Source organism: Danio rerio, chromosome 25, assembly GCF_052040795.2.
Source record: "Danio rerio strain M-AB ecotype USA chromosome 25, GRCz13ab, whole genome shotgun sequence".
Taxonomy (NCBI): Eukaryota; Metazoa; Chordata; class Actinopteri; order Cypriniformes; family Danionidae; genus Danio; species Danio rerio.
In genome coordinates, this window is record NC_141045.1 from 7,635,661 (window position 1) to 7,655,462 (window position 19,802).

The window sequence follows — 19,802 nt, forward strand, 5'->3', positions numbered from 1 at the left end:
TATATAGACCCAGTTTTGCTGTAACTGTGCTATAGACTATAAAGTTGCTTTATAGAGGGCATTGTTGCAGTGTTGCACTATAGAATTGCATTAATTGCATAACCGGGTGTGTGTCGGTAATGAGTTGATATATAGACCCAGTTTTGCTGTAACTGTGCTATAGACCTTAGAGTTGCTTTATAGAGGGTGCTGTTACACAGTTTGCTTTTTACACTGCTGCACTATGGAGTTGCATTAATTGCATAACTGAGTGTGTGCCGGTAATGAGTTGATATATAGACCCAGTTTTGCTGTAACTGTGCTATAGACCTTAGAGTTGCTTTATAGAGGGCATTGTTGCAGTGTTGCACTATAGAATTGCATTAATTGCATAACTGCATAAGCTTTATAGAGGGCACTATTGCATAGTTTGCTACACTGTTGCACCATAGAGTTGCATTATAGAGCATTACACTATTAAATTATAGAGTATAGAGTTTCTCTATAGTGTTACTTTGTATGTTGGTATAGAATACGGTTGCATAACTGAGTGTGTGTTGGTATTGAGTTTGTATACATATATTATACACTGTTGCACTTTAGAGTTGCATTATAGAGTATCACGCTATTGAATTATAGAGTATGTTTCACCAAAGAGTTACATTATATCTTTGTACAAACTAGAGTTGCATAACTGAGTGTGTGTCGGTAATGAGTTTAAAGTTTTAGGTTTTAAGTTGCTTTAAAGATGGCGCTGTTGCATAGTTTGCCTTATACCTGTACATTCTTGCACTATAGAGTTGCATTATAGAGCATTGCACTGCATTGAATTAAAGGGTATGCTTCTAAATAGAGTTAAATTATATGTTGGTATAGACTAGAGTTGCATAAGTGAGTGTGTGCCGGTAATGAGTTTATATATAGACCCAGTTTTGCTGTAGCGCTGTGCTAAATACCTTAGAGTTGCTTTATAGAGGGCGCTGTTGCATAGTTTGCTTTATACACTGTTGCACTATAGACTTGCATTATAGATCATCACACTATTGAATTATAGAGTATGTTGCTATATTTATGTTGATATATAGACTTCGTTTTGGAGTCACATTGGGTTATAGACCTTTCTTCTGAACGTAGTGTACTGTGGTAAACCATTTTGCTGTATAGATTTATGTTATAGAGTATTGTATCGTTCAGATTTGTGTTATAGAATGGAAAAGGTGCTATTGTATAGTTTGCTTTTTACAGTGTTGCATTATAGAGCATCGCACTCTTGAATTATAGAGTATGTTGTCGGTAGCGTTGCATTATATGGTGGTGTAGACTAGAGTTGCATAACTGAGTGTGTGCCAGTAATGAGTTGATATATAGACCAAGTTTTGCTGTGCCATAGACCAGTATAGACCATAGAATTAAGTTATAGAACCCTGCGATATAGAATCATGCTATAAAGCATGTTCATTAACATCTGTGTTATGGTATATAAATGACTATTAATTGACTATTAAATTAATTATTACTTTATGTTAATGTCTTAAAAGCAAGTAGCAACAATATAATAAGTAATATGCTAATATTTATTTGGATGTATTGTATTCTAAATGATCAGTTTTGTTAATTTTTTCACTTGTTAATAAATCTGCTTCTACGATAACACAAAACATATTCCCATTAAATCTTAATATATAATGCAGTGTTGCATTTTTGTTGTTTAAAAATACAATATTAAACTGGAAAGTAGATTAACAAGACTAGTTTAAAAAGTCATTAAGAAGTGCACAGGCTGCATTTCTCCGTTGAAGATTGAGCCATGCTATAGAGGTCTGTGACTGACAGCTTTCTCCCTCCCGGCACTCTGCTCATTTAATTCCTGCTTATTTTAAGCTCCCAGAATTCTGCGATGACGGAATAAATGTGTCCCTGTGACTCACAGTAACGACCTGTTACCCCACCCAACGCTAACAGCAGCCTCTGAGGCAGCACATGCCCCGTTTGAGAGTGGGTTATATTTATCCCCTTCGCTGCAGAAAGGCCCGTCCCAGCGCTCCGCTCTGTCTCCAGAGAGCGCCTTTCTAAAGAGATGTTTGCAAATTACCCAGAACGCCTCTGGCTGGATGGAGGTTTAATGCAGGACAGAAGTCAGAGCTGACACGCAGGCATGCTAACGGCTACGTGAGGATCCCAGTGGAAAGTTCTAGCATCGCCCTTTGGTTTACGAGACTACAGCCAATCCAGAGAGCTCTGTAGCCACTGAAGATTGCTTAAAGTTGAGAAAAAAAGTTCACAAATACAATTGTTCACTAACAAGATTTTAATTTAATAAAACCCAGCATTTCGTACATTGAGTGTATATTAAATGGTAATTATTCACTACAATGGTTTATACAGGATTAGATTACCAGTATCACCGTGCTTGTTTTATAGTATTTTGAGTGTTTACAGGAGCAAATTTAACCCAGTGTTTTTGGTTAGTGCATATTTGGCCCAATTTTGCTTTATGTAACCCAGTATTTCTTAGACTGTGTGTACGCTTTGAGTGTATATTAAATGGTAATTATTCACTACTATGGTTTATATTAAATTGCCAGCATCACCATGCTTGTTTTATGGTATTTTGAGTGTTTATAGGAGCAAATTTAACTATTAATTAAATTTTCTTGGTTAGTCCATATTTGACCCAATTTGGGTTTAAGTAACCCAGCATTCCTTAGAGTGTATGTACATTTAGTGTATATTAAATGGTATTCACTATTATTGTTTATATAAGTTTACCAGTGTCACCATGCTTGTTTTATGGTATTTTGAGTGTTTATAGGAGCATATTTAACCCAATGTTTTGGATTTATACATTTTTGACCCAGTTTGGGTTTAAGTAACCCAGCATTTCTTAGAGTGTATGTACATTAAGTTTATATTAAGTGGTATTCACTAGTTTATATTAGATAAGCAGTATCACCATGCTTGTTTTATAGTATTTTGAGTGTTTATAGGAGCAAATTTAACCCAATGTTTTCGGTTAGTCCATATTTGACTCAATTTGGGTTTAAGTAACCCAGCATTCCTTAGAGTGTATGTACATTTAGTGTATATTAAATATTATTCCCTAGTATTGTTTATATACGTTTACCAGTGTCGCCATGCTTGTTTTATGGTATTTTGAGTGTTTATAGGAGCATATTTAACCCAATGTTTTGGATTTATACATTTTTGACCCAGTTTGGGTTTAAGTAACCCAGCATTTCTTAGAGTGTATGTACATTAAGTGTATTTTCAGTGGTATTCACTAGTTTTTATCAGATTACCAGTATTCCCATGCTTGTATTATGGTATTTTGAGAGTTTATAGGAGCAAATTTGACCCAATGTTTTGGGTTAGTCCATATTTGACCTAATTTGGGTTTAGGTAACCCAGCATTTCTGAGAGTGTATGTGCATTGAGTGTATATTAAATGGTAATTATTCACTACTATGGTTTATATTAGATTACCAGTATGACTATGCTTGTTTTATGGTATTTTGAGTGTTTATAGGAGCAAATTTAACCCAGTGCTTTGAATTAGTTCATATTTGACCCAATTCGGGTTTAAGCTATCCACCATTTCTTAGAGTGTATGTACTGTACATTGAGTGTATATTAAAGGGTAATTAATCACTATTATGGTTTATATTAGATTACCAGTGTTACCATGCTTGTTTTATCAGCATTATGAGTGTCAAGGCGTTTTTAGTTTTGTAGAGCAAAATAGAAAGTTATTGCTATTTTTTTAGTAGATTTATTAACATTTTTGATTGCGATTTAGGTTTTGCGAATCAAAATATAAATATAATGCTATGCATTCTACACTGATAAAAATTATTCAGAGATGATTCCTTGGATTTACTACATTTTTTACGTTAAGTGGCAGTAAACAATTTATTTGGGCTGAATTTAAACAAACACATTAAGTTGAATTTTATTAAATTTAATTTGTTTGCTTAAATTCAACACAAATTGTTTGCAACAGTTTTGCAGACATCATTTTTTTCAGTGTATAGATTTATTAACATTTGTGACTCTTATTGCACTTTTGTTTTTCTAGTACAAAATATACATATAATGCTGCATTGCTTGTATATTTATAGAAATTGTTTAGATAGAGGTTTACATATAGATTATTTGCATTTTTCCTAAGCATGTTCTTTATCTCAACCTTGTGTATTTTAAGTATTATATTAATGAAGAAAGCATCAACTTATAGTTAAAGACCTAGAAGACACTGTTAAAGACTCGTTAATAAGTTCTCCTGTTGCATCAATCTTTTTTAGAGCTATTATTTTTAGTGCAGTCATGGGATTTCTAAGATCGAGAAGCAAATGTATTTTTATATTGCACCATATGTCATAAACGCCATCTTGTGTAGATCACCGCTGTAAATACTTTATATTTTATGCCTTCTGTGAACTCATTACAAGGACTCGAGTCCCAGCGGTTGGACAGTTGTGCCCATCTCTAACACGAGTGATACCGCACTGTAAATGACCTTGTCAAACCAAAATGGTGGCTGCTGGCCTAGTTTCCTGATCAGCAGACTGGAAAGCGTTTGTCTCCAAGGAAGCTGTATGATGTTGTGGTGTTCCTTGTGCTGTCTCATGAAGATGACTCATGCAAAAACATCCCCCGAGGGACTCCGGCGGGCCCACTCTATCTAATTGCCAAATATTCAGTCAACACGCTTTAAACTTTCACTACGGACCTGTAAAGCTCTTATTTGTTTGTGCAGTGCAAAACGTTCCAGATGTTCTTTCGTAAGCAGCTCAATTAGAGCAGAATTCCACCATTTTCTCGAAATTAAAAGCGTAGATTGCTTTGAACATCTGCGAAGTTTGTAGTGGGACACATTGGCAAAGAATGGACAAACTCTTCAAGATAATGCTAGACACCAATGGGAATGTCTGCTGTGGTGTTTCTGAGATCTGCACTCTGAGAAAATTAATTTAATAATTTCATGTATAAAATACATATCCAGGGCTCGAAATTGCGACCATTTTGGTCGCATATGCGCCCCGAAATTTTATCTATGCGACCTTAAAATATATTTGGGAGCATTTCTGCGAGTGCTTAAAATTGTTGTGTGCGACCAGTTTTTACTGCAAAATGTTCACCACATGCGCGGATTCGGCAGACATTCACGCAGAATGCATCTCTAAGCTCTTTGTCTGCACTTGGAACGCGAAACGCAGCGCTCAGGATTGGTTTAAAACAGTTGTCATGTCGACTTGCTGCAGTAAAAGCCAAGTCCGTAAGGCTTGCCCTGCCTTCACTCTCTTCTCATTGGCCCACCACTGCTCTAGCACTGAACGCGAATGATTGGTTAATATCAGCTGTCAATCACTCAGCGCCTTCTGGCTTGGGATGACAGAGAGAGCTACTACCGCGAAAAATTGTAAAGCGCTGAAGATGAGAATGAAGATCACATAACACTGACAGATTTAGTTTTAGAAACCATCTAGTTACAAATAATGACACATACTGATCATGTGCTGAATGTTAATCCACCATCTGCACTTTACCAAGAGTAGAAGACTTCCATTGGCTTCAAGTCCGCTATAAAAAGTCTGTGGTATGGGATTTTCAGGTAACTGTTTGCAACATTTAGCACGAGAGCTTCAGTTTAATCCTTCATATAATCGCCAGATGCTGTTCGCCATGCAAGGGGCAGCTATATGTCAAATTTAACACCACGTACACCATCACAAACGGAGTAAACTAACATCGCTACTCCTAAAAAGACCGGTATTGCTATTAACATGTATGCATATAATAAGGTACAGTATGTGTCAAAAGCATCAGTACAATATCAGACAGCACTTGTGAGAACAGCACAGTTATATCGTTAACAGATTCATTCAAGCAGTGTGTGCAGGGCCGGTGAGCGCTCCGTGGTCACTCAGTTCTGTTATAAAAAATTTATTTTCTTGTGATAACGGGATTTCGTTGAGACATATTTTCCTCACGCTTGCATATATATTAAATTTTCTTTTGCTTGTTAGTTTGATTGCTGTTGATTTCAAATACAATAAATCTGTTTATATAAAACTTGTAGTAACGGTGCTCTTAATTGGTGGGTGCGACTAAATTTTGTCTGATGCGCCTACATTTTTAAAGTTAGGAGCACCGGTGCTACCAAGCAAAAAGGTTAATTTCGAGCCCTGCATATCTGTGAATATAGTCATATGTTTCTTTAGCAGTGCCTAACAGTTGCATTTACATGACAAAAACATACTTTTTTTATTGTGTATCAGTGGTACACTGTTAGACTTTGCCACAATTTTACAGTTATTTTACAGCTATAAACGCCCAGTAAATTACCACATACATTCTACAGTTCACTACTGTAATATATACTGCGTTGTTGGTGATTTTAAAACTTTTACAGTAACTTAATGCATTTTAGGTTTTATGGTATTGTACTTTAATCAAAGTAATTATGTACTACTACTGTAGTTGAAGACAAAAATTATACAGTTAATGAATAAAAAAACAATGTATCACAAAATGTATTTAAAAAAGATTGATGAATGAAAATTATTTTTGTGTCAGCGCAATAGCCTAGTGGTTAGCGCGCCGACATATGGTGCAATAGCCTGTCAGGGCATCGCGAGTTCGAATCCCGGCTCGAGGACATTTCTCTACCCTAACCCCTCTCTCTCTCCCACTTCACTTCCTGTCTCAATACTGTCCTACCTAAAAAAGGCCAAAAATAAATCTTTAAAAAAAAAAGAAAATTACTTTTGTAAACCATTTAAAATGGAAAAGATGACACTAAATAATAAAAATACAGTTGTACATGAACTCGTCACGTAAATAAAGACTTTTACGTAACTTTTACATCACGTATATAAAGGTTTTGTACTTCCAGTGTAAAATGTAAATAAATGACAGTAAAAGTACTGTAAAAATTGTCATACTGTAAAATTAAAATGTGGTAAAGAGCATTTTACCGTATAAAGAAGTTCCGGTAAGACTATTTTACAATAAAATTAAATTGTGGTAGGGCTCTGCTACTGTAAAACAAATTTACTGGTAAGTTACTTGTCACAGAACCCGAACTCTTATCACACGAACTCTCAGGACTGCACTTCCGCATTCCCCAGGACTACACATTCATACATGCACTTCTCCCAGACACACGCACGCCTGCTCATTCATCTACTTGATTGCACTCACCAGCTGAACCCTGTCAGAGACTGATATCACACCTCTTATAAGCCACTCATGAACCCATCCAGTTTGCCGAGTCTTGTTTGCTACGTAGTGACATTACAACGCATTTCTCCCTGTCTTGTTTATCCGTGTTTAGACCCTAGCCTTGCATTTCTTGTTATCCTGTTTAGCCGCCTGCCTTTAGAACCATTGCCTGTTATATTGACGACGATTCTGGATTTGCCTGTATATACCCGTTTGCATCTGTATGACCACTGCTTGCCTGACGCTGAATAAACCTGCATATTGGATCTTACCTCCAGTTGTCTCTGTCACTCCACCCCAGTCGTTACATTACTAGAAAATGGCAGTTGTGTTAAATTGCTGGCAACAGTGCTGCCAGTAAGCTACCGCACAAATATGATAAAATGTCTAACAGTGTAATTGTGTCAACAAAAATGGCTTGAAAAACTGAAATTTGACAGTTCTGCTGCTTCAGTAACTGATCACTCTGATCAGCTCATTTAATAAATCATCAGTGCAACGCAGGGGCTATAACAAAGGCTGCATTTAAAAAGCAGATCTTCATGGTCAATTTCGATTTTGTGACTGTATCCATTTTTTTTTTGATGACCTGCTTACATCATCTTTTAAAAGTGACTCGTATCCGATCGTCTGCATTTACACAGCACATAGCAAAGGCGCAATGACCAGGAAAAAGAGCGGGCGCTGACTAACAGCTGATAATTAAAGAGTGCTCTTTTCTCTATTCCTGTGTGTAATCTGTTCGCAGCTTTTGACAAGCTGTTTTACTATAGTTTATGACAGAAAGGTTCTCATTTGTACATCTTCTTTTGATAAATAGGCTTTTTTAAACCTTTAAGCATCTTAATGTAATGTCCATGGCGTGATTTATGCATGTGATGTAGCTATGCACTAGTTTTATGTTAGTTTATATTGGTTACGTGGCGGACATTGCGCTCTCTCGCTCTCGTTAACATGCTTAATACCTGTGCTATATGACAATATAAAAGCTGTTTAGGTCCTCGTCACCTCGTGTATGAGTTTTAAGGTTTGAGACTCTGCTGAAATCTGTTCTGAAATGAAAGTGTCAGACTTGACATCATTCGCTATGGTTTTTGATGACGCGCAACTCGCATTTACAGGTGGAAATCCGATCTACCTGCTTACACTGCAGACACGAGAACACAGATCCGATTCATATCGGATAAATTTGCACATATAAACAAGGCCTGAATCTGATTTGAGTAAATCAGAATCCATGTGATTTGTTCCTGCTTACACGTACATGGGCCATATATGATCTGTGCCACATGGGAGAAAAAAAATCGTAATCGAGTCACTTGAACAGTGCAGTGTAAATGCGGCCAAAGTGACAATCGGTCTGATCTCATGAAGAAACTATTTTGTGTTTTGTCAGTTTAGTGGCGAGTTCAGTCGTACGAAAATATACGATTTGAAAAAGGAGGTGTGGCACCCAACCCTGCCCCTAAATCCAAACGTCATTGGGGATGTGCAAATCGTACTAAATGGTATGAATGAAATCGTAAAAATTCATAAGAATTAGCCACTAAAAAAAAGTTACTAATTGCCGTGAGATTGTGTAATGACGTTTTATAAACAAACTAATTTTGAGCAGAGCTTGCGCTGACGATTTAACAATTCATCATTGACAATCATTCTATTATCCAATCAGTATAAGACCAAACCCTTATAATTAACCAAACAAGTCCTGCCTCCATTATCTCTCGATTTCAGCATCCATCCACCCTCCATTTTCACACCTTTAAACCTTTATTTAAATAGTTTTGAGTCTGGGCTTGACACTATGCTTGGAGCCTTATCTCTCATTATCTCCCTCACAACAAGGCGAATAACACAAGTTAGAGTGCCTTTCCAAACTCAGAGCCCTCTTCCCAGACAGGGGATTAAGTTTTACTAGCACATCTCCTAAGGTTATCTATGTTACACCCTTTAAACCATACTGCCATCTGGGTCACGGCACCAATTTAGGGTCACAGCACCAATATAAAGCCTCTGGTTCTGCTCAACCCACTCTAACCAGGATTCAACCAAGTGATTCTGGCATGGGGGATCTCTAAAAACTGCAACCCTTAGTGTGTTGCTAATGCACCTCCTTAAAAACCGGAGGACTTGTATACTTGCACACCATCTTCTACCTGACCCGTGACAAAGCCTTAGTCCTGTCTTCACCAACTCTTTGCCAGAATTGCTGGTCTGATTCCTGCTCAGAGTCAGGCACACTAACAAGGGTGCTAATGCTCCTTCTGAGGCTGAAGGAATAAGGCTTCTGCACAGCTTCTACCAGCAGGTCCCCATTACACTTATCCTCAAACCCAAGGCTACTCTGAACAGGATTCAGACCATCAATTCCTGCATGCAGGGCAGGCGCACTAACAAGGAGACTAAAGATCGCAGCATCTTTAGTTAGTGGATAGTGCTTCTTTTGATCCTTGGGGGTTTAGGCAGCGCTTAATATTTTTTTCAGATGCTAATATTCTAGCCTGATTCAATGATCTATGCTATGCTAAGCTAAAAGTGCTCTTGTTTGACCCAGAGATTGACTAAATAGTCAATTAAAAATTAAAAAAAATGTTAAAACACAACTCTTTCACTCTAGGAAATTGTAAAGCTAGCCTACTTTCAAAAGAAAACCGAAGTGTTCCTTTAAGTGTTGGGGGTTGTTTAATACAGTATATGAGCAATAAACATAAGAATGCCTGACTTCCCATTCACAGTCAATTTCAATCCAAAAGAGTTTATTCAGGGTTAATGCAGAATTTCTGGCGCACAAAAGAGGATGAAATGCTAACATACAGCACTGTGATGTCCCTGTAGGGTGTGCGTGTGTTTATGGACCGATAGTTGAGTGATGATTTCGAAGGTAAATTTAGCCTGATCTATTGTGACAGTGATTTGGCTGAGAGCCACAGTGGGAACGACTGCCCAGACCCTGCCGTATATAAAACCCAGAAACCCTCAGTCTCCACAGTGCCACATGAGATTCTATTGGATGAATATGAAATGACAGGAATATGGAATGTGGAGTTTAAGTCTTCCCCACGGTCTGGTATTGTCGAGGTTGTGTGTGTGTGTGTGTGTGCATGGTGTTTCATACTGACAGATCATTTATTGAGGAGGACAGTGAGGAGGGAAAGTCTCAAGCAAACTTTCCGCATTGATTCCTGTGTGGGTGGCAGGTTTCCATGGGGACTGCAGATGGGAACAGTGTAGACCCAACCTTAACCACTGGAGTAGAGTTAGTCTCGCATAGCCAGACGTTTGACTATCAGCATAAAGTCTGGCTGAACGGCTGCTTATTCTGGCCAAGAGCCGTCTAGCGAGACAGAAATGATATAAACATACGATTTTTTGATTAATTTCAATCTAGCCACTGTAAAAACGGCAGAACAGCACAGAAGTCATATTTTACTTGTGCTGCGAGTGACATATTATTTTAAAAAGTGTATATTGGAAAGAAATATCTTTTGATTTAAAGTATTCCTGGCCGCACACAAAAACACAACAAGCAAATGACTCCTACTGGCTTTTTTATTATATATTTTGTAATAAAATCAAACACATACTGCATGGACATGCAGTGTAGTGAAAATAATGAACATCAGGGGCGGCAAGATGGTGCCTATGTAAGACGTGGTTTTAGTAGCTCTAAAACTTTATCCGCAATTCTTGACTTACCTTGCCCTCATGACTGTATAATAATATATAGCGTAACGAATATGGTACTTATAAACCCTACTTTTTAAGAGTGGTTGTTTTTGTGTGCAACAAGTGGCTTTATGAACATTGACTGAGCTCGCCTGTTACCCATCTGATATAGGTCTAGTAACAAGAAAAAGCCCTTTCACAGTTTGCTATGGAAGACGCTTTAGCAGTAAAGAGACAACATAACTATACCAAAACAACAGGGGAAAAGGACGATTTTGATTCATCATCATCAACACTACCTGAAACTCAGACGAAGAGTCCACATGCAAAGATGCAACGCCACACAGCCGAGCCATCTAATGCAGTTCTCTTGGAAGCAATTAAAAATTTTGGGGAAAAAACAAGACAATCTTTTGGAGAAATTGGTGGCAATTGAACAATCTGTTTCAAACAACTCGAGCCGCATCACTGAACTCGTCTGAAATAGACACGATTGCTAACAAAGCTGACTTAGCCGTTGCCAAATCAAGTGCGATAAATGATCAAGTTACATCCTTAAAAACAGAAAATAAACAACTCTGGGAAAAGTTGGACGAGCTTGAGACGTACAAAAGGCAGTGGAATCTTCGCATTGCTGGTATCCCTGAAGTAGGAGAAAACGTGAAAATGGAGGTAATGGAAATACTGCGGCTTGTTTCACCGTGTTTGACTGATGTTTTGCAATCCTCAATTGACATTGCTCACAGATTCGGGAAGAAAAATGTGACACATCCTTCATCGCATTATTGTGCAGTTCATGTCTCGTACGCACAGTGACCTCATCTGGACCGATGCGAAGCGCTCCGAAATCCTCAAACAAAAAAATATCAGAATAATGATCTGCAATCTCATGGCAAATCATAACTTTTTGATTTAGTGGCTAATTCGTATTTATCTGTACAATCTAATTCGTACAATTTAGTACGATTTGCTCATCACCCAATGACGGTTGGGGTTAGGGGTGGGGTTGGGTTCCACGCCTCCTTTTTAAAATCGTACATTTTCATACGACTGAACTTGGACGAATTCGTACGAATTAGCCACTAAACTAACAAAACGTAAAATACTTACGTTTCCTTGTGAGATCAGGCTGAAATAACGGAGGACTTGGCGCAACGCACAAGAGATACTCGGAACAAACTGTGGCCGCTTGTCAATCAAGCTAGACTGGAAGGTAAGCGTGCAGGGTTTCAGGGCTCTACGGCTGTCATTGACAGAAAAAAGTCACCGTGGACGATATTTAAATTACACACTTCAACATTCTAATGTCAAAAACTTACACTCTCTTTGATTTTGCTCAATGCTAAGTTAACTAAAAAAACGAAAATACGTTTATAATGATGAGTAGGTCTGGACAAGTGTTACACTCATCTTTTTTCCTTTACTCTAAATTGTAAAAGACGTTCTTCTAAGTACAGTAGTTTTACTACTTGAATCGTTTCAGAACTGGTTCAAATTGTTATTTCATGCCATTTAGTTTGTCTTGTCTTGTCGTCGATAGCTATATACTGATGATACTCCAGGGGAGGGGCTCAAACCAGAAGTGAGTTTCTGCAGATTTTGTGTGATTTGGACGTTTGGAAATGAAACTAAATAGACAGCTGTTGTTTAATTGTATTATTGATTCCTAATATGAAATTCATTCGTAAGCTTGGCAAGCAGTTTTGGAGAATTTTATGTTTCTCCATTCAGACAGAATGGCCTAGCATACTGCCCGAGAGGTGTTTCAAAGATGGACGCCGACTTGGTTAACCGTACTTTGCTTAGTTAATAGTGTACCTACAGAGAGAGACCTTCTTTATCCAAAGTTTGAACAAATGACTCTTATGAATCAGTTCTGTTTAGTTAACCATATACATTCAGAGGGACCAGCATAATCCAGTATATGAACAAGTGACTCTTATGAATCAGTTGTTTAGTTAACCACATACACTTAGAGTGACCAGTATAATCCAATATATGAACAAATGATTCTTCTGAATCAGTTTTGCTTAGTTAATCGTACACATACAGAGAGTGACCATCATAAACGAATATATTAACAAATGACTCTTATGAATCAGTTTTGTTTAGTTAACCATACACATCAGAGAGAGACCATCATAATCCAATATATCTGAACAAATGACTTTCATGAATCAGTTGTTTAGTTGACCATATACATTTAGAGTGACCAGAGTAATTCAATACATGAACAAATGACTCTTATGAATCAGTTCTGCTTAGTTAATTGTACACATACAGTGACCATCATAAACCAATATATTAACACATGACTCTTTTAAATCAGTTTTGTTTAGTTAACCATACACAGCAGAGAGAGACCCTCGTAATCCAATATATGAGAACAAATGACTCTCATGAGTCAGTTGTTTAGTTAACCACATACATTTAGAGTGACCAGAGTAATTCAATGTATGAACAAATGACTCTTATGAATCAGTTCTGTTTAGTTAACCATATACATTTAGAGTGACCAGAGTAGTTCAATTCATGAACAAATGACTCTTATGAGTCAGTTCTGTTCAGTTAACCATACTTTCAGTGTGACCAGTGCAATTCAAATCATGAACAAATCAGTTCTGCTTTGTTAATCATACACTTACAGAGACCATTGTTATCCAATTCATGAACAAATGACTCTTATGAATCAGTGCTGTTCAGTTAACCATACTTTCAGTTTGACCAGTGCAATTCAAATCATGAACAAATCAGTTCTGCTTTGTTAATCATACACTTACAGAGAGACCGTTGTTATCCAATTCATGAACAAATGATTCTTATGAATCAGTCCTGTTAAGTTAACCATATACATTTAGAATGACCAGAGTTATTCAATATGTGAACAAACGATCAGACTGTTTCAGTGAATCAAACATATACACAGTGAACAATTTAATCGCAGCCTAAAAATCACTCTTATGATACTTACAGCATTTGAAAAGCAACCCAAATGATCATTATAACAGAACTACAAGCAGATGAATCAGAAACGAATCAATCTCAAGCAAAATTGGAACCGAATCAGCAATTCTGTGTGGTTTTGAGAATGAGTCTTTCCCTAAAAGTAGTAGCATAAACGAACAAACAGATTTATGACTTCCAGAATGTGGGTGTTACATCAACTCAAAGTCCGCATCCAAAAAACCTTGAAACATTCGTCCCATTATCTGATCACACACAGCAGACCGCTGAGAGATCAGCAAAGATAAATGTTTGCCTTCTGTTTTTGAGACGCCCCTTGTCGCGTGGGAAGCGGCAGCTCTGTGAGACCGGCGATCTAATCTCATCAATTTACAAATGCAAATATTATGTTTATTAATCTAATGTGCAGAGCTGTACAAACATTTATTACCCTGCCAACTACCCGGACTCAAACATATGCGCTTCTGCAATCACAACATGCATTCACACACACACTCCTTGTATCGCCTAAAATGCTTAGCAGCTCACAGACCTGTTTGTGTTGTGTGTTGCCATGGCTACAGACCTTAGATTCATAGCAATGATACTGATCAGTAATACCAAAAAACCTGACTCACACTGGCAATCACGGCCTCTGATGCTTTATGATTCATTCTCAAGTGACCATGAAATGAAAATTTAGCTTCTCTATTATTTAAATGCACACTGCGAGTGATTTATTCATGCATATATGCACGTTTGCATCCTTTTATAGTCGAATACAATCAACAGTCAATGGGGAGAATCAACATTATAGTCTGTCCACAATACATGGGAAAAGATTTGACGCTTCTTCCATTTCATCTTGATTTTAAAGGTGCATTATGTGTTTTTTGTCCTATTATCTGGACTGTAACAAAATAATGATTGTGTGATGCATAAAGTAGTTTTTAAAAAGCAATTGTTTTCAAATTTTAAAGAAAATACTATGCAGTTTTGAGTATGTTGATATCATGTAAGCAAATCAAGTCCACACCCAAGATTATTTTCTTTATTTAATACACCCCGCCCCAAATAAAAAAACAAAACAAAAACAAAATCTTTTTTGTCAAAAAACTTCAGCATTCGATAATTAGTACATTTTTGTAAATAAAAATAGATTTCAGTAGATTCAAAAGTCAATTGAATTTTTTTCACTGTGATCTTTACGTCATAGTACGGTGAAGGGAAAAAGGGGCGAGGACCCAAGTGCAGGGTGAATAAAGTATTTATTTACAATAAAACAAATAAAAAGGCAAAATCAGCAAAACAAACTACCCCAAGGGGGAAAACATTAACAAAACAAATAAACAAACCAAACTGGACTGAACTGGACAGGCTGGCAGGGATCAAGACTGGAACAGACACACGACAAGGTAACATGCAATGAGATACAATGACGAACTGGCCCAGGACAGCAGACATGAGGAGATTATATGCAGAACTAAATTAACACACAAACAGATAAACATAATTAACTAATAATGAGTTAACAAGGAGGGTGGGACTAGACAATAGACGGGAGAGCAATGACACAGAGACAACACAAGCCATGTACTTACATAAAACAGGACAAGAACACGTAGCCAATGAGAGAACTCATCAACCACGCATTCCCAATAACAGGACAGGACGGAAGCACGTGGCCACAGTGTAAACATATAGCTATGTGCTTGGACAACACAAATATACGCAAGACCCGAGTACACAATATATGAACCCCTTACCTTGCGCTCACACATATGCAACGCGCATGTTTCATCTCAACGTCAACCAAAACCGAAACCAACTAGACGAAGACGCTAAGAATGAAACAGCGCAATGCCCACAGAACAAAACAAAAACACGAGTACAAGAGCACACGCAGACCCCCCACAGAGACACACACAATGACAGAAACAGGACAAGACAGAGCTAGTGTCCAGACTCTGCCACCAAAACAAGAATTTACAGGACCAGAGTGGCAGAACCCTGACAGAGCCTGGACCACAAAACCATTATTATAATGTGTTAACAGCAGACGCCGATGAAGCGTCAAGTGTGAGTGATTTACATGTCAATGCAAAGATGCGAATAGACATCCTGCGACATGATTTGCGCGAATGACTCGGTGTGAATTGAGTGTTTTGCACGTTTCGCGCTTACGCCCCATTCACACAGAGTGTCAGCGTCAACACTTCCCATTCACTTTAAATGGGTGATGTCAGCTATTGCCAAACTGCATTGTGAATCCGTCTGTGCTGTTCAGTGGTGTTGCTCGCTGCAGAACTTGAAAACTTCTTAACTTTTCAAGCACCAACGGAAGCGTCAGCCAATCAGATCACTTTATGCAAATACACCAGCTCAGACAGTAATTGATTGGATACTAATTTCATTGGCTGACGCTGCTATGGCGATCTCGTCAGCCCCAACTTCAGACTTGCCCTCTGTCAAACGTTGACACTGAATCCCGTATGAATCAAGCGTTAGGGTGCGATACGCTCGAGTTGGAAAATCTGAACTTTAGGACATTCGTGCCACATTAACCAATCAGGAGCTTGCTCTCATAGGGGTGTGATTATGATGTAGCTCCTGCAGTTGTTGTCCCGAGGGGAAATCCTCCGGGTGACACCACACTTCTGGAGGTGTTTAAGAACTCTGAGTGCCCCTCTGAAAGGATCTAGTGCACTCAAACATGGCACTGAACGAATCTATGCTGTTTTTCAGCATTCCTAAATCACATAAATCACAGCTAATCTTTCAATAAAATCCATGTTAGCCATTTAGCAACAAAACTAGAGTCACCGGGCGGGCCGAAACCCTGCCCATGAAGCGAATCCATGTCTATTGTGAAGTGAATTTCTTACTCAAATGAAGCTAGTAAATTCAAAATCTTCACAGGTTTATTTATGTGAGAATATCACAATTCATTTGTGCATGCCACATCTGGTGTGAACCCAGCCAGGAGCGGACTGGCCATAAGAAGCACCGGGATGTCCCTGTGGCCTGATGGTCAATCTGGCCTGCCCTGTAAATCTGGCATGACATAGAAACTTTACCACTTTTATAATTTTGCACATAGTTTGTCTACTTAACATTTATAAGACAAAGAGTTTTTTTTTTTTTTAATTAAGTCAAATAACCGATTTTTACAATGTATAACACATACATGCGTAATGTACTGTACATGTGAGGGGACTATAATTTTTCTTAAAAACCTATTTTTAAAAGATAGTCTTTTAGACAAAAATATGTTTTTGCTGTGGTTACTAACTCACAAGTGTGCTCTATCAATGTTGGTGCTATTTTGAACAAATATAGAACAACTTTAATGTAATTTCACTTTCAAGAGTTCACACGTACATATTGCTTGACGCTATTAGCAGGTTTGGGATGCTGTCCCTGGAGGGAAACCTGAAGATAGAGATAATTGAGCCTGGTCAATAAGCCTATAAGGGGGCTCGAGATCAGGTAGGTTTCGAGAGCTCCCCCTGGTAAAGGGAGGAAAAGGAGGAAATGGGGTGGAAGGGGGGATTCTTTCAAAACTAAGTTAAAGTAGCGGGGGCGAAATTGGTCTGTTATTGTAAACTTGAATCAGTCTGATTGGATTATTACCGATTACGGATGAGAGGCCAGCTGCGATCTAGCATATCACGGGCTCCTCTTAAAATTAGTTTTTAAAACTTCACTTAAATATAACCGGCACATTGTTACGTTGTTACTAGTAGGAACACAATAATATTTGCTAGATTTACTGGCTTAATCTTGTTTATTTTAAATATATCTGACTATGTTCACTGCAAACATATTTTGTCCTTTATTTTTGCAAAAATAAATAAATAAATAAAACAGCATTTTCATTTTACATTTCAGCTCCATCAAATGTTTCAAAAGCAATAACAATGCAACATGTTAAACTTTTCTATAGTTTTTGAATATTTTTTTATTATTACTGGCAATATGCATTAATGTTTTAAAACATATGAATTAAAACACTGAACACTCTAATGTGGAAGTAAAAAATAAGGTTTGTCTGTTAGCAGCGGGACAGAAATAACAGTGCTACTTTCATCCTCACAGGAACTCTTGCCATTTAAACCTGATTTTCTTTTGAGAAACCCAGACATTGCAAACTTTAGGATGTGTTACTGCACTAAATAACATGTAGATTGATCATTAGTGTGATGCATGAAAAGAGAAACACAACTTGTAACTAAAAAAGTAAAGGTCATTGCTACGGTGTTGCTAGGGAGTTGCTAACATAAATTAGCATGGTTCTAGCATACATTAACATGTTGCTAGCATGTTTCTAGTATAAACTAGCATGCTGTTAGCATGAATTTAATAAGAAGTAGCATGTTGCTAGTATGTTAGTATGTTTGTTAGTATGTTTCTAGTATAGATTGGTATATTGGCATGTTGTCAGTATGTCCAATGTAAAGTCAATGGCAGTTTTTTAACAATGAAAGTCTATGGGACAGTTGGTAGGGTGTTGTAAGTGGTTGCTCGGGTGTGGCTAGAAAGTTGAAAGGTCATCAGTGAGTCTGAGTTAAATGAGGCCATTCTTAAGTCTGCATGACAGTCTGGCGCAAAATTATGATATCACAAAGTTTGGTCCAATGTTAAGTCAATGGGACTTTTCTGAACTCCCTGGGTCAGTTTTCGGAAAACCGTAAATCAGATCAGTTGGAAAAGACATAGCAACTTAATTCAACATAGTTTGGAGGTTTGGAGTTAGTTTGGTGGTTGTAGTATGAACGGTCTAGGAGGAGATGCGTTCTTAAAATAGTCTAAGAAGAAGATGGAAGTAAACTAAGTTTATGTAGTATAACAGTATGTTGGCTTTCTTAAGCCACCATAATACGAAAAAAGCCACAATAATTTACCTTCTGCACTTAAAAACAGAAGTTTGGACCTAAATGCGGGACACAGCCCCAAAATTAGCTGATATTTGGTACCTCCATCAAGGATTGCATGCTGAATGTACTGTTATAGCCTGGAAATCAAATGTTGTCAGGGCTTCAAGAACATCGCTTTGTTGCTTTCATCCCCGCTCCTCCTTACTTTTTCTACAAATTCTAATATGCTAATGACCATTAAACGAACCATCGCAGTCAGAAAACGGTGCCACGCCCAATCTGCCCCAGCAACGCCCACCTGGCCCCACCCTGCCACACCCATCTCACATCCCAAACCACAATTTCCCACTATTTTTTTTCCAAGCACTCTATCTCCACACATGGCCCTCATACAGGATGCAGATGCCAAAACATTCTTGACCGTCTCCCAGCTCAAACACACACTAGATCAATTCTGCTGCTCTCTCTGCTATCATGTGAGTTCGGGGCAGCTGCCGACGCAGACACGCTTTGATCCCCATACCGAACAACGCTCACTTCAGTCCCACTTTAACTGGCGCGCTAATTAGACTGCAGGTCTCACAGGCGCCGCAAAAAGAAGCGGAAAAGCAGGAACATCTGTGCGTAGGGCAGCTGATCCACACCTCTGAAAGTGACTCTTTCTTTTCGGGACCTCAGATCTGCCCAATGAGCCCTCAACGGAAGCCAGAGAAGGAGGGGTCTCCAAAAACTGTGGCTTTATTGTACACGCTCCAGCCTCAGGAGTATGAATGAGTTTTCTTGTGAGTGCACATTTTCAGACGTTGGAAGCTTCTTGGCAGAATTCAAAGCAATGCAACTTTTAGAAACTTTTGCTGATAGACTCGATGGTAAGCTAAATCAGCTGTAAAAGTTGTGAAAGGATGAGATTGAGCAGTCTTACCTCCATTGGTGGTCTGGAGCAGGTATAGGAGTGCCAGGAAGAGGGCAGACAGGAGCGGACACGGGGCGCTCATCTTGCCACTTTAGTCCGAGTCTCTGAGTCTCTGTGGCCACTTTGGGACCTGGAGAGCGTGCAGGGTGTACTCATGGAGGGGGCGGGACGGACGTGGATGAAAATGATACCCTGAACCC

The 19,802-nt window shown here is 38.3% G+C and overlaps 1 protein-coding gene and 1 long non-coding RNA gene across 8 annotated transcripts in view; one reads left to right on the top strand and one right to left on the bottom strand.

The window, feature by feature from the left end:
• Positions 1–19,727, bottom strand: part of cspg4 (chondroitin sulfate proteoglycan 4) — a 130,344-nt gene extending 110,617 nt beyond the window's left edge. For all 3 annotated transcript variants that reach the window (XR_015525905.1, XR_015525904.1, XM_087311343.1), the window contains exon 1: positions 19,612–19,727. Coding sequence is in view for 1 of the 3 variants with exons in the window: in XM_087311343.1 (XP_087167469.1) it covers positions 19,612–19,684 (73 nt within the window). In the remaining 2 variants the exon portion in view is untranslated. The remainder of the gene's footprint in view (positions 1–19,611) is intronic.
• The window catches only part of LOC147830775 (uncharacterized), a 148,450-nt gene that overhangs the window by 36,221 nt on the left and 92,427 nt on the right, over positions 1–19,802 (top strand). The window lies entirely within an intron of this gene.